Source organism: Lissotriton vulgaris, chromosome 4_1 (genome assembly GCF_964263255.1).
Source record: "Lissotriton vulgaris chromosome 4_1, aLisVul1.2, whole genome shotgun sequence".
NCBI lineage: Eukaryota > Metazoa > Chordata > Amphibia > Caudata > Salamandridae > Lissotriton > Lissotriton vulgaris.
This window is the reverse complement of record NC_141691.1, coordinates 1,383,718,088-1,383,743,696: the sequence shown is the minus strand read 5'-3', so window position 1 is coordinate 1,383,743,696 and position 25,609 is coordinate 1,383,718,088. Positions and strand designations below refer to the sequence as shown.

General features: G+C 47.8%; 1 protein-coding gene across 1 annotated transcript in view; it reads left to right on the top strand.

Annotated features, from left to right (window-relative positions):
* The window catches only part of ROCK1 (Rho associated coiled-coil containing protein kinase 1), a 2,273,505-nt gene that overhangs the window by 1,292,886 nt on the left and 955,010 nt on the right, over nt 1-25,609 (top strand). The window contains exon 16 of the mRNA XM_086965620.1: nt 24,930-25,176. Coding sequence (XP_086821746.1) covers nt 24,930-25,176 — 247 coding nt within the window. The remainder of the gene's footprint in view (nt 1-24,929; nt 25,177-25,609) is intronic.

Below are 25,609 nucleotides of genomic sequence, written 5' to 3'. Positions count from 1 at the left end.
AGATACAATACTGGACAAAATTAAAAAAGACACTGAGACGGCTAAGTCTATGGGAGCCCTACAGTCACAGCAACATAGAGGCTCCTTTCGTCGCTCAAGTTACAGGGGGTGCTGTAAGAGGCAACTCATCACAGCAGACCACAGGCTACAAGGGAAACGCACAAACCACCTATAATAAAAACAATAGAGGTGGATACCGAGGCAATACCAACAAAGGCAGAGGTCGAGGGAACAACACCACCAGATCCTCTACCAATACTAAACAATGACTCCTTAGTGCTACCCCCAGACCATATAACACCGGTCGGGGTACGATTACAACAATTCCTACTAGTCTGGGAAAACATCACTACAAACAAGTGGGTAAGGCAAATTATCCAAAATGGCTACTGCCTAGAGCTAACCTCCACACCCCCCCAACATACCTCCAAAAAACCGTCCTATGTCTGTAGAACACCTCAACTTATTGCAGCAAAAAGTCATCAGCATGCTGCAAAAAGGGGCCATAGAACTAGTACCATTAGAACATCAAGGTACATGAGTATATTCACTATACTTCCTCATCCCCAAAAAGGACGGGTCTCTCAGACCAATATTGGACCTCAGACCCCTAAATCATTACATCTTATCAGAACATTTTCATATGCTCACTCTACAAAAAGTGTTACCACAGTTGCAGCAAGGAGACTTCCTCACAACCTTAGATCTCAAAGACGCATATTTCCATGTTCGAGGCATGTGGGCTGCTGAATTCATATCTGTGCATAGATCACCGCCTAGTGTTGGGTCCGGATGATTGCACATTGTTGTCCTGGAAGAGTCTTCGAAGTATCACGAGATAGGTGGCTCCTCCCCTGGACTACAGTGCTCATGGGCATCGACTCCATCCCCAGATTGTTTTTTTCCGCCATTGGGTTCGGATGTGTTTCGGTTCCCTCTGTCGGAATCGATAGTTGTTTACCTTACTTTGCTCGAGACCAAAAGGTCTTTAGGACTTGCGTCGGTATTGTCTATCGTTCGGGTTCGTATTTCCTCGGCTCCGAACCAACACTGCCCTTCGCGTGCTTTCGACGCGGACGGGCCTACTCGACACTCCAACCTACTTCCATCATGGAACGAAGTCCATTTAAACGGTGCCCGGTGTGTGCCTCGAAGTATCCGCATATCGACGTACACCCGGTGTGCAATAAGTGTTTGTCGCCGGACCACGATGAGGCCAAGTGTATGGCCTGCTCCAAGTTCCGGTCAAAGAAGACACTCAAGCTCCGCCGAGCTGCACGCCTGGAGGCCCATCGATCGGCACAACCTCCTACAGACATCTTCGACACGGAGGATGTCGGCGACGACCCTATCCAGGAGATCACAGAATCTAACCCGGCGTCGGAGGTAGAGGACGACTACAACGCGGAAGATGAGGATTTCGAGGAAGTCGTCGAGGAGGTAGGGGACGACGACGGGGCCCTTGCCACCGTAGAGGATAGCTCGGACGAGGAGCTTCCTCAGACTGACTCCGGGGCCAGCCACCATTCTAAGGCCCAGGTCGAGGGATCGCCTTCGGGCCTTACCCAAAGCCTTGATCATCCGGCCTGGCCACGGACACTGGTACGGCACCACTCACGGTACAGAAACCGAAAGTGAAACCATCGGTCTCGACGCCGGACGTATCGAAACCGAAAGCGCTAGTCACGCTGGTCGGATCGAAGACTTCGGAGGCCTCGGCGCCGAAGAAATCCAAGATGGCCGTCGAGCTCAAGGGCCACGCCAAAATGGCCGACCCGAAGTCTACTGTATCGAAGCCGAAGGTTAAAAAGACCGACGCAGCTGCATCGGCGCCGAAGACGGTCGACGCACATACGAGTCGCCTCGATCCCAAGAAGGCCGACGAACATAAGAAAGCCACTCTCGACCCAAAGAAGCGGCAGGACGACCCCAAGTCTCTCACTGCCTCGCTTCCACTCGACAAGGCCAAGGGGGCAACGACGTCTGCTCCGAAGACCGCGTCATTAGTCGCCGTCCCGAAACCAGCTTCAGAAGACTCTCTCGAGCCGGTGCGTCCCTCCGCCTCGTTCACTAAGAAGGTTACGGAGTCCCTTCAACGTATTAGGGAGGGGGGCGCAGCAGTCGAGCCGAAGGACCCTGTGCCGCCCAAGCCTCTTCAAAAACCGGCAAAGACGCCAGCGCCTATCCTGTTCACGCTGCCGCCGAAGACGGCGCCGAAGGCTTTTACAACAAAACCTGGGGCCGGAGTGCCCGGGAAGATATCTTCGACGCCGAAGGCATCGTTAGTGGTCCCAAGCCCACGGCGCCAGCCGCTAGCAGAAGAGGAGCGTCAGGAGGTGATCATCGACGCCAACACGGGCAAGCTCTCTCTCCTTAAGAGAAAGATCGCCCCTGAACCACAATTGGAGCATTACCAAATTCCACTTAAGAAAAAGATGGACTCTGCTGGTGCCTCTGCCTCTATGGAGCCTGTATCTCCACAAGCACATGAACTTTCACACACTCATTCCCATGTGGAGGAGGGTGACGGCAACGACGAGGATGAGTATACCTATCCAGTCTACTCAGACCCAGAAGATGTGACTGAGCCATGGTCTGCTGGTGGCGAGCCTGGGGACCCGCATTCAGGGCAGGAGCCTCCGCTTTTTTCAGCCAAGACTTCCCCAACGGAAGACTCTACAGCTTTCAATGCACTCATTGAAAGGGCGGCAGCCAATCATGACGTCGATCTCCATGCTGACCCAGTGGACGTAGACTTCCTCTTTGACACCTTTTCAGTGTCTGAAAAAACTGTAAAAACTTTACCAATGCTAAAAGGGGTGTTGAAACATGCGGCAGAAGTCTTCAAGGAGCCCACCCGAGCAAGAGTCATCAACCCACGTATCGACAAGAAGTACAAGGCAGCGCCCACTGATACTACTTACATCAAAGGACAGTTGCCTCTGGATTCCCTGGTTGTCTCCAATGCACGCAAACGAGCCAACTCACAAACTACGGGTGATACTCCTCCCCCAGATAAGGAATCCAAAGTTTTTGAGGCCTCGGGGAAAAGGGTGGCTGCGCAGGCAGCCAACATATGGCGCATATCCAACACACAGGCGCTACTGGCGCGATATGACAGGGCAAACTATGACACTCTAGAGACCCTTTTACAGCACTTACCCGATCAATATAAGGAAGCAGCAGAAATGTTGATACAGGAGGGGAAGCTTATCACCAATGCTTCAATTAAGTGCGCTCTGTACGTGGCTGACACCGCCTCAAGAGCAATTAACACTAGCGTTCTACTTCGTAGACATGCATGGCTCAGGATATCCGGTTTCAAGCCAGACATTCAAACTACCATCTTGAACCAGACTGTCAACCCAGACCACCTGTTTGGCCCAGAGGTTGATACCACCCTCGAGAAAATGAAAAAGGACACCGACACTGCAAAGTCTATGGGTGCCTTGCAGTCCCAGCAGTTTCGGGGTGGTTCCTTTTGTCGCTCCAATAATAGAGGCACCTCGAGGGGTCAACTGGCACAGTCAACGCAATTCTACAAGAGCAACACCCAACTTTCCTATACCAACAAGGGTCGGGGTGGATACCGTGGCAACAACGTCAAGGGCAGAGGACGTGGAAATAACAGCTCCAGGTCCTCCACCGCCAACAAACAGTGACACCTTGTCACTTCCCCTCGAGCACACAACGCCGGTCGGGGGGAGACTCCAGCAGTTCCTGCCCATGTGGAAGTCCATCACCACGGACAGGTGGGTCCGATCTCTTATCCAATACGGTTATCGTCTGGAGCTCACATCCACTCCACCCAACATACCCCCAAAGAACCGTCCTATGTCCGGCGAGCACTTGCACTTGTTGCAGCAAGAAGTCAACGTCATGCTGCAAAAAGGGGCAATAGAGCTCGTGCCCCTGCAGGAAAGAGGTACGGGAGTTTACTCCCTGTACTTTCTGATTCCAAAGAAGGACGGATCCCTCAGGCCCATCCTAGACCTCAGACCGCTCAACTTTTACATTCTGTCAGAACATTTCCATATGCTCACGCTGCAGCAGGTTCTCCCACTGCTTCGGCAGGGGGACTTCCTAGCAACTCTGGACCTAAAGGATGCATACTTTTACATTCCACTGCATCCTTCACACAGAAAGTACCTCAGGTTCACCATTCAAAACCAGCACTACCAGTTCAAGGTTTTGCCTTTTGGGGTCACCACGGCGCCCAGGGTTTTCACAAAGTGCCTGGCAACGGTGGTGGCGCATCTGAGACGTCAAAACATCCACGTCTACCCCTATCTGGACGACTGGCTCATTCAGGCGAAGTCGGCCCAGCACTGCGCCGACCACGTGTCCCACACCATTCACCTTCTGCACGATCTGGGGTTCTCACTGAATTACCCAAAATCCCATCTCCAGCCCGCCCACATACGGCAGTATCTGGGTGCGACCATAAACACTCTGGCGGCCACAGCGCAGCCGTATTCAGTGAGAGTCAACAGCATTCAATCGCTGATCCAAAGATTCAGTCCTCAACACTCGCTTCCAGCAAGAGTGTTCATGCAGTTGATAGGCATGATGGCCTCCTGCATCTCCATAGTCCCACACGCGAGACTACATATGCGTCCGCTTCAGGAGTGCTTAGCACGTCAGTGGACTCAGGCTCACGGGCAGTTGAAAGACCTAGTGTTGGTGAGCGGTCGGGCATACAACTCTCTGCATTGGTGGAATCCACAAAACCTTTGCAAGGGCCGACCGTTTCAAGAGCCTGTACCGCAGATTATCCTGACAACGGACGCTTCTCTCCAGGGATGGGGAGCGCATGTACTCCAATACACGGTGCAGGGACTATGGACGCTACAGCAAAGGAAGATGCACATCAATGTACTGGAACTGATGGCGATCTTCATGACCTTAAAAGCATTCAAAGTATATCTGTGCAACAAGGTCGTGTTGATCCGGACGGACAACATGACGGCCATGTACTACATTCAGAAGCAGGGGGCACACACTCTCCGCAGCTGTCTCATCTGGCTCAGAGCATGTGGAAGTGGGCCATTCAGAGGAACATTTTCCTCATGGCAGAACATCTCCCAGGCAAGGACAATCAAATGGCGGACCTGCTCAGCAGGCACAGCCACCAAATGCACGAGTGGGAGATATATCCATCAGTACTCCAACCGTACTTCCAAAGGTGGGGTCATCCAGAAATAGACCTGTTCGCCACAAGGGAGAACGCAAAATGCCAAAGCTTCGCCGCCAGGTTCCCACACCCGCAATCGCAGGGCAATGCGATATGGATGAACTGGTCAGGCAGATTTGCGTACGCTTTTCCCCCAGCACCTCTGATACCGCTGGTGGCGCGCAAGCTCAGGCAGCACTCGATGACTCTCATCCTAGTTGCTCCAACGTGGGCTCGCCAACCATGGTACACCACGTTTCTGGAACTTTCCGTGGTACCGCATCAAAGGCTTCATCTCACACCCAGCCTTCTGACGCAGAGCCATGGCGACATTCAGCACCCAGATCCGCAACAGCTCAACCTGGCGATCTGGCTCCTGAAGTCCTAGAGTTTGGCTACCTCAACCTTCCTCCCAATTGCATGGACATCATTCGGGAGGCTAGGAAGCCCACTACTAGAGCATGTTATGCGGCAAAATGGAAGCGGTTTGTCATCTATTGCGCAAACCACAACATTGATCCACTAGATGCTTCTATCCAGTATTTCAGTGGCGGCTCCTCAGGTGGCTGTGGGTGAACTCGGATGCTCGGCTGCTTGGGGAAAGCTTTGAAAGCCTTGAAAGCTTTGAAAATCACACGCTGAATTTCGGTGCAGCGGTGAACTCGGATGCTTGGCTGCTTGGGGAAAGTTTTGAAAGCTTTGAAAACCACACGCTGAATTTCGGTGCAGCGGTGAACTCGGATGCTCGGCTGCTTGGGGAAAGCTTTGAAAGCTGCCGCTCGTGTAAGGAGTGAGACTGCGGACTTTGCCTGTGGCCATACCTGGGACTTCTACATTCACGGAGCCCTCCAGTAACCCTTCACTGTGACCTGGGAGCAATTGGCTCGGTTACCAACCCCGAGGGAGAGAGACAAAGGCCACCAGCACAGGGCGCGGGACTGCGAGGACCAGAAGTGCTTGCGCCGTCCACCGCGCGCACCTGGTTCCTCTTCCCGCCCCCTCCTCCCTCTGACCTTCCTGTGGGCAGAAATACTCCACGCGGCCCCCGCTGGCGCGGGTGCCGCTCGTGTAAGGAGTGAGACTGCGGACTTTGCCTGCGGCCATACCTGGGACTTCTACATTCACGGAGCCCTCCAGTAACCCTTCACTGTGACCTGGGAGCAATCGGCTCGGTTACCAACCCCGAGGGAGAGAGACAAAGGCCACCAGCACAGGGAGCGGGACTGCGAGGACCAGAAGTGCTTGCGCCGTCCACCGCGCGCACCTGGTTCCTCTTCCCGCCCCCTCCTCTCCTCCGCTATTTCAGCTCCGCCCAGAACGCGAACGCGGGACGCGCGCGGACGAAGAAGCGGGCGAAGACCGGGCAAAGAGCGGGCCGTTCGAGGACTGAGCGGACTGGACTGGCAACTCCTCTTTCGCCCCGCATACCATCTCCAACCCCAATCCAGGACTACAAACTACCGCGACCCCTTCTCCCTCCCTCTCCCAGTGTTACTACTTTTCTCCATTTCCTTAAGGCATGAGCTCTAGGATGACTAGGAGCAAAGCCTCCAAAAGTGGCCACCCGATTAGTGGCCCTATGGACGACTTCATTACCCGCACTAACATCGCTATAGATCAGGAAATATCGAAACTCCAAGCCAGGGTATCCCTAGAGCTGGGTGCCGCTAGAAGGCTGTCGGAAATTATTGCCACTTCCAAAAAATCTTCCCTAGGCCCCATAGCTGCAGCTATCACCCCAGAGCGAACTACCATTCCCAGGTGTGTTGTCACACAGGTTGAGGTCCATCCGACCCCGCCCCCTCTGACTCTTATTCCACCTCCCGCCCAACTACCTAAACTAATCGAAGTGGGTGTACCCGCCACTTCTTGCACCCAGAATGCAAGCGCTAAATTTCCATCTCCGATGACATTTAATGCCCCTGGCGCAATCCTACCTAAACGGAAACACCGTTCTCGCTCCGCTTATTCGCGGAAGAAGGCAAAGATTGCGGTGTCTCATGATTTAGCAGGAATAGATGGCGTAGTCAGCACCACTCAGGGTGTACAGGTTCCTGTGGTACAGCCCGTAATGGAGGGGGGGGGGGGGTTAACCACCAAGTCAGCCCCTGAGCAGGTCACCTTGATTTCTGAAGATGAGGGCCCGCGGGTAGATGGTTTGGCCAACAACGATAGAGAATTCATTGATCTAGTGTGGGAAACTCTAAAAAAACTCCTCTCCCCTCTAGACCTCAGACTCTCAAGGATCGAAAATAATTTACTTGAAATGGAAAAGAGTATTATTGCTCTTGCCACTCTCGGCCTGAGAAGTCTTGAGAATAAGGTTGATCCAGACACTATTACATCACCTCTAGTTTCAACACTACAAGCCCCTCAACCTCTCCCTATAATCCCTACCACTCGCCCGGTCCCCAAACCAAGGACAGTGCCTGTGGATCAAATTTTAACTGGTACAAACCCCAAGGCCTCTAAACGCGCCCCTTCACACCACCCTGCAAATCCCAAACCTGGAGCCATCCCCAAAAATCATTCTGGCGACAAGGGCTACCAGCCTACTCAGGATCCCCCAGTCAAGAGCAACTTTAGAGGGGGCTACATTGACCTCCCACCTGAGGCCAATGACTTTGTGGTTGTCCTAACGGGTGTTCCTCAGATTGGTAACGACCAATATGAGAATCATTGGTCCTTGAAAAATAAAATAATGCATTGGCTTAATGTCAATAGACCAATTCCCAATGGCCATAGAAGTAGAGTCTTGATGGTACGTAGAACCCCATGGGTAGGTCAAACGAGAAAGAGCAACCCTGGGGATTGTATAGTTGTAACATTTGACGACCCTCACGCAGCACAGCATATATGCTCGTGGCCCTGTAGTGAAGGATCATCTGTCATCCCCAGGCCATTGTCCTTTTTCTATCCTCCACGCCCTACATATAACCAATTAAACAACTGGTCACTTGTTAACCACCAAGCTAGGAGAAGCCGCCCTAACAATTGTGTGGATCCCTACCCAAACTGGAACGGGTTCCCCACTTCAAATAGATTTGGAGGCCTGGAGGAAGTAGATTGACTCCCCAGGGACCTGGAAGCTGAAGGCCCCCCCGTTTCTTCTTGTGGTGGTAGGGATGCCCTAGTCATCGACCTCCCTCCTGACCTGGCTAGAACATCAAGCAGCCCATCTCGGGAGGGTGGACCGAGGACTATGAGCAAGGTCGTTCCAGTCGATCTGACCCCAGGTGATTCTTGCCCAGGTAGTAGGAAGGTCCAGTTGGTTCCCCTTCATACTTCTCCTCTGCCTCCTACACAAGCCATGCTAGCGCCAAACCATGCGTTGGAGGATACTACGACCTCTAACATCCTTCAAAACGAGCCCTTAGATAGTTTTCCTGCAGAGGCTGTGGTCTCCACATTCGAACCTGCCCACTCCGCTGTTTATTCTCCTATAGAGGCGCCAGTGCTAAAGATTTTAAGCTGGAATGTGGCAGGGCTTGTCCGCAACCTCGATAACCCAGAATGGAATGCGTTTCTTGAGCCTTACAACATCTGTATCCTGCAAGAAACATGGTCACAGGAACCAAAACATAGGGTAGGCTTCGCAACCTACTTTGTTCCAGCTCTTCAGCAAAGTGGATCTAAGGGCCGACCATCGGGAGGCCTTTTAATATGGGTCAGCATTGCTTTGGGCCTGAAAGTAAGTTCTAGGCCCACTAAATCTCCTGACCTACAGAGAATTTCAATCCACTGCGAAGGTGGGAGGATTTTAGAGGTTTTTAACCTCTACCTGAGAGGCGCTAGGAATGGGTCATCAAACCTACCATCGACAGGCCTAAGTAATGACCTGGCTGCTTGCAAAATTGACTCCTATGTTCTCCTTGCAGGCGATTTCAACTGCTGTTTCGAGCCATTGGCAAAGGAGGACATTTTGGAATCCTTCGACGAGGACACAAAAAGAGGAATTCCGATATTGACTCTTGATCCAATCCCAAAATGGACGCAAAGTGCGATAGACATAAATGCACTTTGCATGGAGCACAATTTGCGTTCGACGAATGGTCGTTCCAATTCGGATCCTGAAGGCGCCCATACTTACAACAGGACTGGCCACACCTCCAGAATTGATTTTATCTTGTTGAACTACAATCTTTGGCCTCTCCATAATGACATGGAGGTTATTGTTTCTACCGACAGCGACCATAACCCCCTCTCTTTAACTCTTATTTCCCCGTGGCAGACAAAGAAGCAGGATAAGCCCCCCCATATCTGGAAATCATCTCATAATGTTGCTCCGACAAACTGCAGCAGGCGCTTGAAGTGGGCTAAAGTCAAAGCAGACGAGGGCAGACTGTTGCAAGCTGGGGCCATTTTGTCTGGGGTGGAGTCTCAGCTCGATGTTTTATGCTCATCTAGCCTAAATGTGTTACCCTTATTTATAGAGACCATAGAAGTGCTGAGTGATCTGTTTGTTATCCCTCAACCTAAGGTCAGGTCTGCTGCTAATAGTGTCCCTAAGGCTGAAGATAAATGGTACTCTGCCAAATGTAGAGCTGCAAAGAAGGACCTTATCTATGCAGTAAAAAATAGGGACCCAGTGACCATCAGTTCCGCAAGGAAATCTTACAAAAAAGCGGTGGCTGAGGCGAAGGAGATTCATGAAAATCACTTTTGGCGGGAGTTAACTGAGGCAAGCAATAGGAAGGACTCTAAGGGGTTCTGGGATCTCTTGAGAGCAAGAAACAAGCCCATTGATCAGCAGTTAACCTGCAACATTCCCGGCGATGTATGGTTTGCCCATTTTTCCAAATTATACTCTGCTACACCGGGGGAAACTCCCCCTCAAGGCTCCACGATCTGCCCAACAACTATTCCTCTTGTCATCGTCGACTCCTTCACTACCCAGGAGGTCGAAAGGGCAATTAGTGGTATTGTTTCTAACAAGGCTCCAGGCCCGGACGGGATTCCTGGTGATCTGCTGAAGTCCCACCCAGCAGTATGGGGTAGATTAATTGCCACACTCTTAAATGAGGTTCTACTGGGAGGCTCCTTTCCGGTCTCTTGGAAAGGCGCTGAAGTGGTGCCAATCTTTAAGAAAGGCAGCAGGGATGATCCAGCCAACTATCGTCCCATCAGTTTGCTGGATTCAACCCAAAAGGTGGCAGGAAAAGTGGTACTGGGCAGGATTTTGCAGTGGATCGACGAGGAAAAGATCCTGTCTGACTTTCAGGCAGGATTCAGATCAGGGACAGGCACCATCGAGCAGACATTCCGTCTCCTAATGCTTTACTGGAAAGTAGTGGTGCTGGGAGGGGGCAGTTTGTATTTAGTCTTCATTGACTTGCGTACTGCCTTCGACCTGGTCCCACGGGCACTACTTTGGAACGTCCTCGATGGTCTAGGCCTACCCCCCTACTTGCTGTCCCTGCTCAGGAAATTCCATGAGGACAATTTCGCCCAGATCAGATGGGGTGTCCAGGGAGAAAAAACATCTCGAATCCCAGTAGACAGGGGCGTCCGCCAGGGATGTGTGCTCGCCCCCACTCTGTTCTCTCTTTATGTCAATGGAGTGGTGGAGCACCTGCTACAACATCCTGCAGATGCACCTACCCTGGCGGGCATAAAAGTGCCCACGCTCCTGTTTGCGGACGACACCCTTCTGATATCTAAATCTCCAGCGGGCATCCAGAAATTGCTCACTTCCTTCAAATCCTTCTGCGACTCCAAGGGACTTGCAATAAACATAGGTAAGACAAAATTCCTTGTCCTCAACCCCCCCAAGAAATCCGTTATTCCTCCTGTCTTAGACTCTATCCCTCTGGAAAGAGTCAAAGATTTCGATTATTTAGGAATACGCCTCAGCGATACCATGACCTGGAAAGCTCACCACCAGAAGGTATTTCTGACTCACAAAAGGGCTACTGGAGCCTTGCTTAAAGAGCAGCGAGCCTCATCTTTAAAACCAATAGGGGCACTGATTGATATCTATAGAGCTAGGGTTGTGAGCGCAGCCCTGTATGGGGCTGAACTGTGGGGTTTACAGAGAGTTGATACCCTGGCCCATCTCGAAAACAACTTTCATAAAGATCTGATGAGGCTACCTCACAGTACCCCCACAATCCCTCTCTTGTTAGATACAGGCACACGCCCAATTTGTGAGCAAGCAAAATTGCGTCCCTTGCTACTCTGGTCTCGGATATGGAATGTCCCTGAACTCTGTAGCTATGCGGATGCCCTAAGAGATCTTTTGTCGCTCCCAGGCTGTAATAAGGTACCCTGGTTGAGGGAAGTCAAACTTCTGCTCTACGAGCTGGGTTTGGGAGATGCCTGGGTCAACAAAACCGCACCCCCCAAACAGTTACTTAAGAAGGTGTATTGGCTCTGGGTAGATAATAAGCGAATGACTAACCCCAACCATTGTAAATCTGTCGTCCAGTTCTTGCTAGTTAAGGAGTTACCTTATAGGGAACCCTATCTGGACCAAATTCATAACTCTGGAGACAGATCGCTGTATTTTAAGTTTAGGGTGGGTGTGCTCCCTTTAGGACTATTCACTTCCTCTTGGAACCCTCCGCATCAAACGCTCCCTTATTGCCCGTTTTGTGATACAAAGGTCGAATCTGTCGCCCATTTTTTGTTTGAGTGTGGAATTTATGCAGCGCCAAGATCGAAATGGCTGAAGCCCCTGTGTAAGACTTTGGGAACAAGGTCACATGTTGAAGCCCTACGCATATTACGCTCAGATGCACGCCCGTTTTTTGCATGTTGCATGGCGAAATTCTTAGGTTGGGCTTGGCGCTTAAGAACTTCAAGGTTGTTGCTGCTCCAGTAAGTGTCCCTTGATAAAACTAAATTTCATGCTGGTGTATATATGGAAAAGGTTATTATTATCTGCACACTTGTTTTTAACGCTTTTATCCCTTGAATCTTAAAGCATTATACTGTATATTCTGTATTGTTTTTATTTGATGTTGTACTGCTTTTATGATACGTACTGTATCGAAATAAAGTTATTACTTACTTACTTACTTGCTTCTATCCAGAACATCATCTGTTACCTGTTCCATCTATACAAGTATAATTTGGCGTATACTTCCATTCGCATTCACCTGTCTGCGATGGCCGCATACCTACAAAATAGACAGCACCTTTCACTTTTGAAGGTGCCTGCCATCAAAGCTTCTCTGGAAGGCCTCAAAAGAGTCATTCCGCCACGGACTCCACCAGCTCCTGAATGGAACCTCAATGTGGTTCTTACAAGACTGATGGGTCCTCCCTTTGAGCCACTACATTCCTGCGAGATCCAGTTCTTAACGTGGAAAGTGGCTTTCCTGGTAGCAATTACATCGCTACGGAGGGTTAGTGAACTTCAGGCCCTCACAATCCAAGAGCCTTTCTTCCAAGTTCATTCAAACAGGGTAGTGCTCCGCACTAACCCTAAATTTCTACCCAAGGTTGTGTCTCAATTCCACATCAACCAAACCATTGAGTTGCCAGTGTTCTTTCAGAATCCAGAGTCACTGGCGGAGCGGATGCTCCATACCATCGACGTTAAACGGGCCCTAATGTATTACATTGATAGGACCAAAGATTTTAGGAAGACTAAGCAGCTTTTTGTTGCCTTTGCGCCACATCACAAAGGTAACCCTATTTCAAAGGCTGGTATTGCTAGGTGGATTGTGAAATGTATTCAAATCTGCTATGCAAAGGCAAAACGCACTCTTACCATTCCGCCAAGAGCCCACTCCACTAGAAAGCTGGGGGCCTCTATGGCTTTTCTAGGTAACATTCCCTTAGAGGACATAGGTAGAGCTACCACATGGTCTAACACACACACATTTACCAAGCATTACTGTGTAGACGTGCACTCCAAACAGCAGGCAGCTGTAGGGCAGGCTGTTCTAAAGACACTTTTCCAAACTGCTGCAGCTGGCACGGGCGGCTGCCGCTAATGGAGGGACTGCTATGTATTCTATGCACAGATATGAATTCAGCAGCCCACATGCCTCGAACTGCAAATGCTACTTACCAGTATGCATCTGTTCTTGGCATGTAGGGCTGCTGACATTCATATCGTATTTGGTGTAACAACAGCTCCAAGAGTGTTCACAAAATGCCTAGCGACAGTGGCTGCACATTTAAGACGACAACATATTCACGTATACCCGTACCTAGACGATTGGCTAATACAAGCACAGTCAGCCCAGCAGTGTGCCAGCCACATGTCCAAAACAATTCACCAACTGCACAGCCTAGGCTTCATGTTAAACTACCAGAAATCTCACCTTCAGCCATCCCATGTACAGCAGTACCTGGGAGCAACAATAAATACTCTGACAGCAAAGGCATACCCAAACGCTGCAAGAATAAACAGTATGCAGCTACTAATCAAGAAGTTCAAGCCCCAACACTCGCTCTCTGCTCGAGTGTTTATGCAACTCATAGGCATGATGGCTTCCTGCATCTTTATAGTCCCTCATGCCAGACTACACATGCGTCCGTTACAGGAGTGCTTAGCACAGCAGTGGAACCAGGCTCAAGGACAATTGAAAGACCTAGTGTTGGTAACCAGTCGTGCATATAACTCTCTGCATTGGTTGAATCCACAAAGCCTTTTCAAGAGACGACTGTTCCAAGAGCCTGCACCACAAATAGTGCTGACAACGGACGCATCCCTGATAGGATGGGGAGCCCATGTCCTTCAGTACACAGTGCAAGGCCTATGGACAGCACAACAAAAGAAGATGCGCATCAACTTGCTGGAAATGATGGCAATTTTTCTGTCAATGAAAGCGTTATAAGTACATTTATGCAACAAAGCTGTGTTGATCCGGACGGACAACATGACAGCAATGTACTACATACAGAAACAGGGAGGAACACACTCTCCACAGCTATCACATCTAGCACAAAGCATATGGAAGTGGGCCATTCAAAGAAACATTTTTCCCATGGCGGAACACCACCCAGGCAAACACAACCAAGTGGCGGATCTGCTCAGCAGACACAGCCAACAGCTGCACGAGTGGGAGATTCACCCCACAGTGCTCCAACCATACTTCCAACAGTGGGGACAACCAGAGATAGACCTGTTCGCTACAAAGGAAAACGCAAAATGCCAGTACTTTGCCGTCAGGTTTCCACATCCGCAATCGCAGGGCAATGCGATATGGATGAACTGGTCAGGCAGATTTGCGTACGCTTTTCCCCCAGCACCGTTAATACCACTAGTGGCACGCAAACTACACCAGCATTCAATGACCCTGATCCTGGTTGCTCCAACATGGGCGAGGCAACCATGGTACACAACGTTCCTAGAACTTTCCGTGGTGCCTCATCAAAGGCTGCGGCTAACACCCACTCTACTCACTCGGAGCCATGGAGACATACAGCACCCAGATCCGCAACAACTGATTATTGCAATCTGGCTCCTGAAGTCTTACAGTTTGGGTACCTAAACTTACCTCCTGACTGTACGAACATTATCAAAGAGGCAAGAAAACCTATCACCAGGGCTTGCTACGCTGCGAAGTGGAAGCGTTTTGTCATTTACTGCAATAACAATGACATAAACCCACTAGATGCTTCAACGCAAAATATCATTTGCTATCCTTTGCACCTACATCGTTTTGCAATTTAGCCTATTCATCTATAAGAATACACTTAGCTGCCATTGCAGCTTATCTTCAGAACAGACAGCATCTTTCGCTATTCAGAGTACCTGCAATTAAGGCATTCATGGAGGGACTCAAAAGAATAATTCCCCCCAAATACCCACCTTCACCTGTCTGGAACCTAAACGTTGTTTTAACCAGACTAATGGGACCACCTTTTGAGCCATTGCATTCATGTGATTTACAATTTTTAACATGGAAAGTGGCATTTCTAGTAGCAATTACTTCACTTAGAAGAGTTAGCGAGCTACAAGCCCTAACTATTCAAGAGCCATTCATCCAAATACATGCAAATAGGGTAGTTCTTAGAACAAACCCTAAATTCATGCCCAAGGTGGTATCCCATTTTCATATCAATCAAACAATAGAACTGCCAGTGTTCTTTCGAAATCCACAGTCAGTACCTGAAAGGGCTCTACACACACTAGATGTCAAAAGAGCACTTCTATACTACATTGATAGAACTAAGGATTTTCGAAAGACTAAACAATTGTTTGTTGCCTTCTCACCACAACACAAAGGCAACTCCATTTCAAAATCTGGGTTAGCCAGATGGATAGTTAAGTGCATCCAAATATGTTCCATTAAAGCAAAACGCACCTTAACAGTTCCCCCAAGAGCGCATTCTACACGCAAACTAGGAGCATCCATGGCTTTCCTAGGAAACATTCCTCTAGAGGAAATATGTAGAGCAGCCACATGGTCAACAATACATACTTTCACAAAACACTATTGTGTGGATGTACATTCAAAACAGCAAGCAGCTGTAGGACAGGCTGTTCTAAAAACTCTTTTTCAGACTGCTGCAGCTGGCACAGGTAGCCACCGCTAAGGGAGAGACTGCTATACATTCTATGCACAGATATAAATTCAGCAGCCCACATGCCTCGAACGGAATATGCTACTTACCAGTATGCATCTGTTCTGGGCATGTAGGGCTGCTGACATTCATATCGCCCACCCTCCTCCCCGGTGCCTGTCGCAGCTGTAGCATTCATTATTACTTTCTTACTTTCCTGCATGGCCATCTCTTACTGTACCATACTCCATCTCTGCCACAATGGCGAAAAACAATCTAAGGATGGAGAGGATGGCCATGCACACTGTAGTCCAGGGGAGGAGCCACCTATCTTGTGATACTTCGAAGACTCTTCCAGGACAACAATGTGCAATCATCCAGACCCAACACTAGGCGGTGATCCATGCACAGATATGAATGTCAGCAGCCTTACATGCCAAGAACAGATGCATACTGGTAAGTAGCATATTCCTTTCCCAATGTCACATGATTTATCAGTAAAATATGAGCCTTAAATATTTTTTGGAAACTCAGTCATTAAACTCCAAATATCAGCTTTTCAGTTTTGAAAATAAACACATGTTCGAGGCATGTGGGCTGCTGAATTCATATGTTAGCATAGATCGCCGCCTAGTGTTGGGTCCAGATATTTGCTGTCTTGGAAAAGTTTTCGAAGTATCACGAGATAGGTGACTCCTCTCCTGGACTACAGTGCGCATGGGCATCTTCTCCATCTTCAGATTGTTTATCTCCACCATTGGGTTCGGATGCCCTTCGACAACTCACACTTCGGGACCAAAGTTTTCCAACTTTCTAAGGCCAAAAACCTTATACTTTCAAAGGTATTGTTTCCGCTCGGTATCCCTCGACTCGACAAATCTTTCCATCTATCTCTGGTAGTAGACACAGGCCGTTGGGCTTTTTCGACGCCACGTGGGCCTCCTGCTGATGGAAAGGACCCCGTTCAAAAGATGCCCACCATGTCGAAATAAGTTTCCACATAGCGATAAGCATAGAGTAGGTGCCTATCTCCGGAGCACAACAAAGAAAACTGTCCAGCTTGTGCTCAGTTCCGGTCGAAGAAAACTATCCGGAACTGAAGAGCTGCTCGACAAGAGATGCAGCAACAGGTGCCTGAACTGGGAAACATTTTCGACGACGAACATGAACTCCCAGAGGCAGCGGACTCCGACCTAGAGCTAGTCACAGTAGAAGACCAGTCGGACTCAGATGACGACATCCCACCGGTATAAACCGGTAGTACCGAAGCCCCTACCTTGCCTCCACCTCCAGACAAGGCTCCGGTCAAAGCATCGCCTAAAAGCCTTAGCCACGACCGAAACACCGCTTCAGAAGCCCCGCCTTCCGGCTCGGCTTCGCAGACCATACCCAAGCCTGCCGGTACCCCGGGACAGAGCAAAACTCTTCCCACGAAGGCTGTCAACTCAAAAATGGCATGCAGATCAAAGGGAGAGAGAGGACTAGATAGGCTAGCCCGAATCCCCTGGTTTATATGTATAGATCAAAAAGGACTAGCTAGTTTGGGAGGAGTATAGGAGACTCTGGTACGTCAGACAATAATGTTAAGGAAAAAAACACTGTTTTCCTTATAAAGCCCTCACCCACCGACCTAGTCGGTGGCATGCTTCATCATCGGGCCCACCACAGTGGCACCGAATGTGCCCCGGGTGTGCTACAACGCCAATGAGATATGTGATAAGGTGCAGATTAAATTATAATAAACTTAAATTAAGTGTTGTGTCATATTTTGGCTATGTGTAGCGCACGCTAAGGCGCTGTAACTGTTAGAGGGGGATTCCCTCAAGCTTTATCTGTTATTTCTTTGTAAAAAGCCTCATGGGTCGCCTGGCAGAGAAAGAGACCGAGTAGTTCGGTCTGGTTCCTCCTTGGACCTATTCGTCCTTCTGCGGCGCCCGATATATATGACGACCCATGAGGCTTTTTACAAAGAAATAACAGATAAAGCTTGAGGGAATCCCCCTCTAACAGTTACAGCGCCTTAGCGTGCGCTACACATATCTGCACCTTATCACATATCTCATTGGTCCTGAGGAAAGCCAGCTTAGAATTCAAAAGGCACTGGCTGAAACATGTAGACCACACTGGACGCTGGAGGTCATCATAGCACTCCTTTTTACGTCCCCTTGCCTTTTTAACCTGCTAACAGAGGCCCAGTTTATTAAAAATTGTTAACCCTCGGGTGCTGGGACCTCGTGTATAGCATTTTAAACTTCACCTCTTTCACCTTTTCACTGCACACTCAGCAATATATCAGCTCCGCAGTCACCTGGCGTTGTAGCACACCGGGGCACATTCGGTGCCACTGTGGTGGGCCCGATGATGAAGCATGCCACCGACTAGGTCGGTGGGTGAGGGCTTTATAAGGAAAACAGTGCTTTTTTTCTTAACAATATTGTCTGACGTACCAGAGTCTCCTATACTCCTCCCAAACTAGCTAGTCCTTTTTGATCTATACGACTCAAAAATGGCAGCTGAGCAGAGAACGGGCGCCAACACTAAAAATGTAGTCGATCCGAAAAAGGCCGTCCAGCCAAAGAAAGTCGTCGATCCGAAAAAGATTGTCGATCCAAAGAAGACTGTCGACCCAAACAAGGGCGTCGATCCAAAGAAGACTGTCGACCCCAAAAAGGTCATCGAACCATAAAAGGAATCGACCCAAAGACGATCGTCGATCCGAAGACTGCCGCCGAGCCGAAAAAGGCAGTTGAACCGTAAAAAGAAGTCAAACCGAAAAATGTCGTCTAGCCGAAAAGACACATCGAGCCGAAAAAGGCTGTCGAACCGAAAAAGACCGTCTAACAGAAGGTCATCGAGTCGAACAAGGCCGTCGAGCCGAAAAGAGCAGTCGAGCCGACAAAGGACGGCGAGCCGAAAAAAGCTCCACAGAAAAATAAAACAAGCAAGCGACCGATCCAAAAACATTGGCGCCGAAGTCACAGACAGTGGAAGAAGAACTTTTTCACTCTGATCCAGTGAGCCCAGACCAAAATAGACTGTATATAGAACCTGATACAGGACATATAGCAGTTTACAATAGGAACAAGAGAAGACTGGACACTGAGGCTCCTTCTCCTGTTCCTCCTAAGAAAAAGGACTTTGGGACATCCCCTTCTAGACCTTTCACACCTCCTCCTTTCACTCCTAACATGCCTTATGTTCCATATTCTCCTACACCTCCACACTATGATGAGAGAGAAGACATGGGTGAAGATCCTCAACAGGATTTTATAGACCCTGATGATCAGGGAAACCAGGATCACACATGGGACGATCAAAATGACCCTGATGACCCATATGATACACAACCCATATCCGATCCCTCGCCATACCTCACAAAGCCATCTCCTACTGATGACACTGTCGCCTTTAACCAGATAGTTGGCAGAGCAGCTCAGTATCATGGCGTAATCATGCACACTGACCCTGTAGAGGAGGATTTCCTATTTAACCTTCCCAACATCAGAGAAAAGTGTACGTATACTCCCTATGCTGAAGGGAGTACTAAAGCACGCACCAGACATCTTTAAAGACCCAGCCAGGGCGCGTGTCCTCAATCCAAGAATTGAAAAGAAATATAAACCAGCCCCTACAGACCCCTCTTATATCAAGTCTCAGTTACCACTAGACTCTCTACTTGTATCAAATGCTAGGAAAAGGGCAAATTCGCAAACAGGTGATGCCCCCCTCCCGACAAGGAGTCGAAAATTTTAGAAGCCTCAGGGAAAAGAGTGGCTTCTTAGGCAGCAAATACCTGGAGAATTGCCAATACACAATCTCTCCTAGCACGCTATGACAGAGCACACTATGATTAACTGGAGGGATTATTACAACACCTACCAGAACCCTATAAGGCAAAAGCAAAGGACCTAATACAGGAAGGGAAATTCAACACTAACTCATCCATAAAATGCACCCTTGATGCAGCAGATACAGCCACTAGGTCTGTCAACACTAGTGTGCTGCTACGGCGGCTTGCCTGGCTCCGCATCTCGGGTTTAAAAAATGAAGTGCAATCTACCATACTCAATCAACCCATTAACCAGGATTTCTTGTTTGGCCAAGCAGTTGATACCATCTTAGAAAAGATGAAAAAAGATACTGACACCGCTAAGTCCATGGGTGCACTTCAATTTTAACAGTCTAGGAGCTCCTTTCGGCGCTCCTCTTCTCGAGGCTCAGTCAGAGGAACACATCCCAAACCTCTTCATTTAAAAGTGCTACACAAGGCACCTTTAATAAAGGCTCCAACAGAGGAGGTTATAGAGGGAACAATAACAAGGGCAGAGGACGTGGTGGTAATAACACCAGAGCCTCCACCGCCAACAAACAGTGACTTGTTCACCCTCCCTCCAGACCACTTAACACCAGTCGGAGGCAGAATAACACAATTCCTACCAGTCTGGAACGCCGTAACAACAGACAGGTGGGTGAGACAAATTATCCAGTATGGTTACTGCCTGGAACTCACTTCTACTCCACCCAACAGACCCCCAAACACTGCTCAATGGCCAAAGAACACATCACGCTGTTACAACAAGAGGTGCTATCAATGCTGGAAAAGGGTGCCATAGAGCCAGTCCCTTTTCAACATTAAGGGACAGGAGTATACTCTCTATACTTCCTCATTCCCAACAAAGATGGATCCCTCAGACCAATATTGGACCTCAGACCTCTGAACCAATACATACTCTCAGAGCACCTCAGAAGGCAACACATCCATGTGTCCCCCTACCTCGACGATTGGCTCATAAAAGCCAACTCATATGCACAGTGTGCAAGCCATATGTCTCAGACAATCCAGCTACTGCACAGTCTAGGATTTTCAATAAATTACCCAAAATCACATCTGCAACCCTCCCACATACAACAATATCTGGGAGCAACAATAGATACCTCAGTGGCGAAGACATATCCAAATCCAGCCAGGATAGCCCACATACAGTCTCTCATTCAAAGATTTCAGCCACAACACTCCCTGCCAGCTCGAGTGTTCATGCAGCTTATAGGCATGATGGCCTCCTGCATATTCATTGTCCCTCGTACTAGGCTTCAAATGCGTCCCTTATAGGAATGCCTAGCACGGCAGTGGAACCAAGCTCAAGGACGACTAAAAGACCTAGTGTTGGTAGACAGTCGCACTTACAACTCTCTGCAGTGGTGGAACCCACAAAACCTTTCCAAGGGCGACTGTTCCAAGAGCCAGTTCCACAAATAGTATTGACAGCAGACTCATCACTGACTGGTTGGGGAGCCCATCTCCTTCAATACACAGTCCAAGGTCTCTGGACAGTCAAGCAAAAGACACTGCATATAAACCACTTAGAGTTACTAGCAGTATTTCTAGCAATGAAAGCCTTTCAGAAATACTTGTGCAACAAGGCTGTGTAAATCCGGACGGACAACATGACAACCATGTACTACATCCAAAAACAGGGAGGGACACACTCTCTGCAGCTATCTCACCTAGCACAGAGCATATGGAGGTGGGCAATTCCCAAAAACATTTTTCTCCTGGCAGAACACCTACCAGGAATAGACAATCAGATAGCAGATCTACTAAGCCGACACAGTCAACAAATACAGGAATGGGAGATTCACCCTCAAGTTCTCCAACCATTCTTCCAAAAGTGAGGACATCCAGAGATAGATCTGTTTGCCACAAACGAAAACTCAAAATGCCCGTCCTTTGCCGCCAGGTTCCCACACCCGTTGTCACAAGGCAATGCCATATGGATGAACTGGTCAGGCAGATTTGCGTACGCTTTTCCACCAACCCCACTGATCCCATTAGTGGCACGCAAACTAAGGCAACAGACACTCACAATGATCCTGGTTGCTCCCACATGGGCAAGACAGCCATGGTGCACGACGCTCCTAGAACTCTCAGTAGTTCCTCACCAAAGACTGCACCTTTCGCCACAATTGCTAACACAGAACCATGGAGAAATCAGGCACCCAGATCCCAATCAGATGAACCTTGCGATCTGGCTCTTGAGGTCTTAGAGTTCGGATATCTTAACTTGCCTCCAGACTGCATGAACATTATCAAGGAAGCAATTCGCCCCACTACCAGAGCATGCCACGCAGCTAAATGGAAAAGATTTGTAATTTATTGTAATAATAACCAAATCAATCCGTTAGATGCCTCCATCCAAAACATAATCTGTTACCTGCTACATCTTCAAAGATGTAATCTAGCATACTCATCCATAAGCCTACACCTTGCTGCAATAGCAGCATATCTTCAAAACAGACAACCTGTGTCCCTGTTCAGAAAACCACCTATCAAAGCTTTTATGGAAGGACTTAAACGAATAATCCCTCCAAGACATCCACCTTCGCCAGTCTGGAACTTAAACGTAGTACTTACCAGACTCATGGGACCACCTTTCGAACCACTTCATTCATGGGAACTACAATTCTTAACATGGAAGGTGGCATTTTTAATTGCCATTACCTCCCTCAGACGAGTGAGTGAGCTACAGGCACTAACCATTCAGGAACCCTTCATGCAAATACACCACAATAAGGTAGTGCTTCGTACAAACCCTACATTTATGCCAAAGGTTTTCTCCACTTTCCACATCAATCAGTCCATAGAATTGCCAGTTTTCTTTCAAAACCCGCAGTCAGTGGCTGAAAGAGCTCTGCACACACTAGACGTTAAAAGAGCTCTGCTATATTACTTTACAGAACTAAATCATTCAGAAAGACAAAGCAACGGTTTGTTGCCTTTTCACCATAACATAAGGGTAATCCCATTTCTAAAACAGGAATAGCCAGATGGATAGTTAAATGCATTCAAATATGCCAAAGCGCACTTTAACAGTTCCCCCAAAAGCCCACTCAACACGCAAAATGGGGGCATCCATGGCTTTCCTAGGAAATATTCCCTTAGGGCAGCTACATGGTCTACCATACACACGTTCACTAAACACTACTGTGTTGACGTGCAAGCTAAGCAACACGCTGATGTAGCCAGGCTGTCCTTAAAACACTTTTTCAAACCACTACAGCTGATACAGGCGACCACCGCTAGAGGAGAAACTGCTATACAGTCTGTGCTAAGATATGAATTCAGCAGCCCACATGCCTCGAATGGAAAATGCTACTTACCAGTATGCATCTGTTCTTGGCATGTAGGGCTGCTGACCTTCATATCGCCCACCCTCCTCCCCGGTGCCTGTCACAGCTCCAGGGTTATCTTTTTACATGCATTTACATGGTCCTCTCTTATTTTCCTATACTGCAACTTTGCCACAATGGCAAAAAACAATCTGAAGATGGAGAAGATGCCCATGCGCACTGTAGTCCAGGGGAGAAGTCCCCTATCTTGTGATACTTCAAAGACTCTTCCAAGGCAACAAGGTGCAAACATCCGGACCCAACACTAGGCGTCGATATATGCTAAGATATGAATGTCAGCAGCCCTACATGCCAAGAACAGATGCATACTGGTAAGTAGCATTTTCCGTTTGTCTCAACTATACACTCTAAATGTTTTTATACATATATTTCAACCAAGTAAAAACTTCTAATTTAGTAGTCTGAGCTGGACACAGGAGAGCTACTTATAGGGACCTAAAAAGCTAACAGTAGCTTATGCAGGTGCAGCCTGATTTAACCTTTGGGTTTTATTCTCACTAAATTTCTAGTTTTTTTGTGGTGTTGTTTTAAATGTAAAGTAATATATTACTACAATTCGTAAAGCCATCTCCCCGCCTTAGCCAGACCCTGCTTCCAACCCCTGGGGACCGCTAATTCCCTGACGGCAAGCCACAGAGCGTGGAGCGAGCCTGCATTTTTTTTTTCTTTTAAATAAAATTGGAGATGTGGGTCTACCGACCCCATCCCCTGTGACAATTTTAAAACATTTTATTGAATTGGGGGGGGCGTGCAGTCCCATTATCCGGACCTCTTTGGGCCCTAGTGACCCCAACCCCTGGGCGGAGACATATGTTTAAAGAGGTGGGGGCACATAGTCATCCTTTCCTAGCCAATATGTATACCAGGGACCCCATCCCTCTGGTCTTTTGTTTTGTTAGCCTTTTGTTTTGATAGCCAATTTCAGCCCCAAGTCCTCATTTGGGCCCCGGAGACCTCATCGCTGCGAGGCCTCAGGGTAGTTACGCGCTATATAAGTTTAATTTTCATTTCATTTAATTTCATTTCATCCCCTGGGTCAGAAATTCTTAGTTAGGGAAGGGGGACACACAGCTATCCTACACAAGCCCCTATAGGCCCTGGGCACCACATTCTGGAGCCTTCATTTTTTTTTAAAAAGTGGTGTATTGAGGACAAAGAATATTCTGGGAGTTCAAATGGAAAATGATCCTTTTGAGACAAACCAACTCCCTATTTTTATGACCCCACTTGACAGATCAGCTCTAAGCTAGCGATGAATAACCCAAAGTAGATGTACTTTTGTTTTTGCAATTTTTTTTCAGATTCATCAAACAGCGCCAAAGTTAAGAAAACAAAAATTGCTCTTTCAGTGGAACCTCTGATCTCATCATAAATACAGAGGCATTATCACCGCCACAGTAATATAAAATTTTTGCTGCAAGAGAAACTGGCCCCTGGCTATTTGTAAAGATGTTTTCATGTGTAAGGTTGGCTTAACATCCAATCTATGAGATATCTGTAATACTAATAACAAAAACATTGACCTTTGCACCTTGGTAGTGAATGGATTTTTTTGTATATTTGCTCCAAATAACTTTGGCTACATTTATGCCATGTCATGCACAGACACCCACCCACAGATGCACAAATACCTTTTAGGCGTTTACCGACCACTCATTAGGCATTGATCAACATGGTAGCAGGTGGAACAAAGAGGGAGAGAAGTTGGTGTAATGTACCAGCCATTTGTTGGCTTGTTATCATGGTCTGTTACTTTCTACCCAGAAAAGCCAGAACCTCAGTGACCATGGTATATGAATGAAAACAAGTGAAGGTTTGAACTGGTATGACTGTATTCTGGATCACGTTCAGTTCCTGATACTATTTCTTAGGATGAGGAATTTAGCTTCAAGGATGCTGGTATTAAATTACCGAAGATTATAATCAGGCGCTAGAGTGGTTTCTTCTGGTCTTTGTTGGTTAGATGTCTACTAGAGTTTATTATTTACTCAATTTGCTGTTTCAAAATGTGTGTATCATCTCTTAAGTCTGCTTCCCATCAAATATATACTTTTACCATTTACATCATTTGAGAAATTGCACATCTGGTTATCTTTGTTGACAGCTGGAGGAAGCCAACGACTTTTTAAGGACAGAATCTGAAACGTCAGTGAGACTGCGAAAAAGCCAAGCAGAAATGACTAAGATGGCGAGCCACTTAGAAGCACTTAACAGGGAGCTGCAAGAGAGGTGCAGAGTATTAGAAAACACTAAAGTACAGGTGGAAAAAGAGTTTTACCAACAACAAGCAGTTTTGGAAGCTGAACGGAGAGACAGAAGTCATGGATCTGAAATGATTGGTGATCTAGAAGGTAATTTTCTGATGATAAAGGTTTTTTCATTATGCTTCTATCAGTTCAAACTGTAATTCAGATTTGCATGCAATTACATCCCATTAAGTGCTTCTGTAGCAAATAGATTTTGCTTTTTAACTTGCGTCCAAGAAAAACATTTGTACAACCTCATGCTAGTTTAATATAGTTTTACTAAATATATAATTTAGTGACATGAATGCCAACCTTTTATTTTTCAAAATGTGTTTGATTTATGTGTTAATCAACATCCATATATATTGAATATAGATCGAAAAGAAAATCACCCTCCAATGTTATCAACTGTATCAACCACTTATTTGTTTGTTTTGTTTAATGTGTATAATTGTGAAAGTTGAACTGGAAGCACTCTGTTCTGCATATAAAGAACCATGATGTGAGATGGTTTCCCAACATCAACAGGGGTATGATA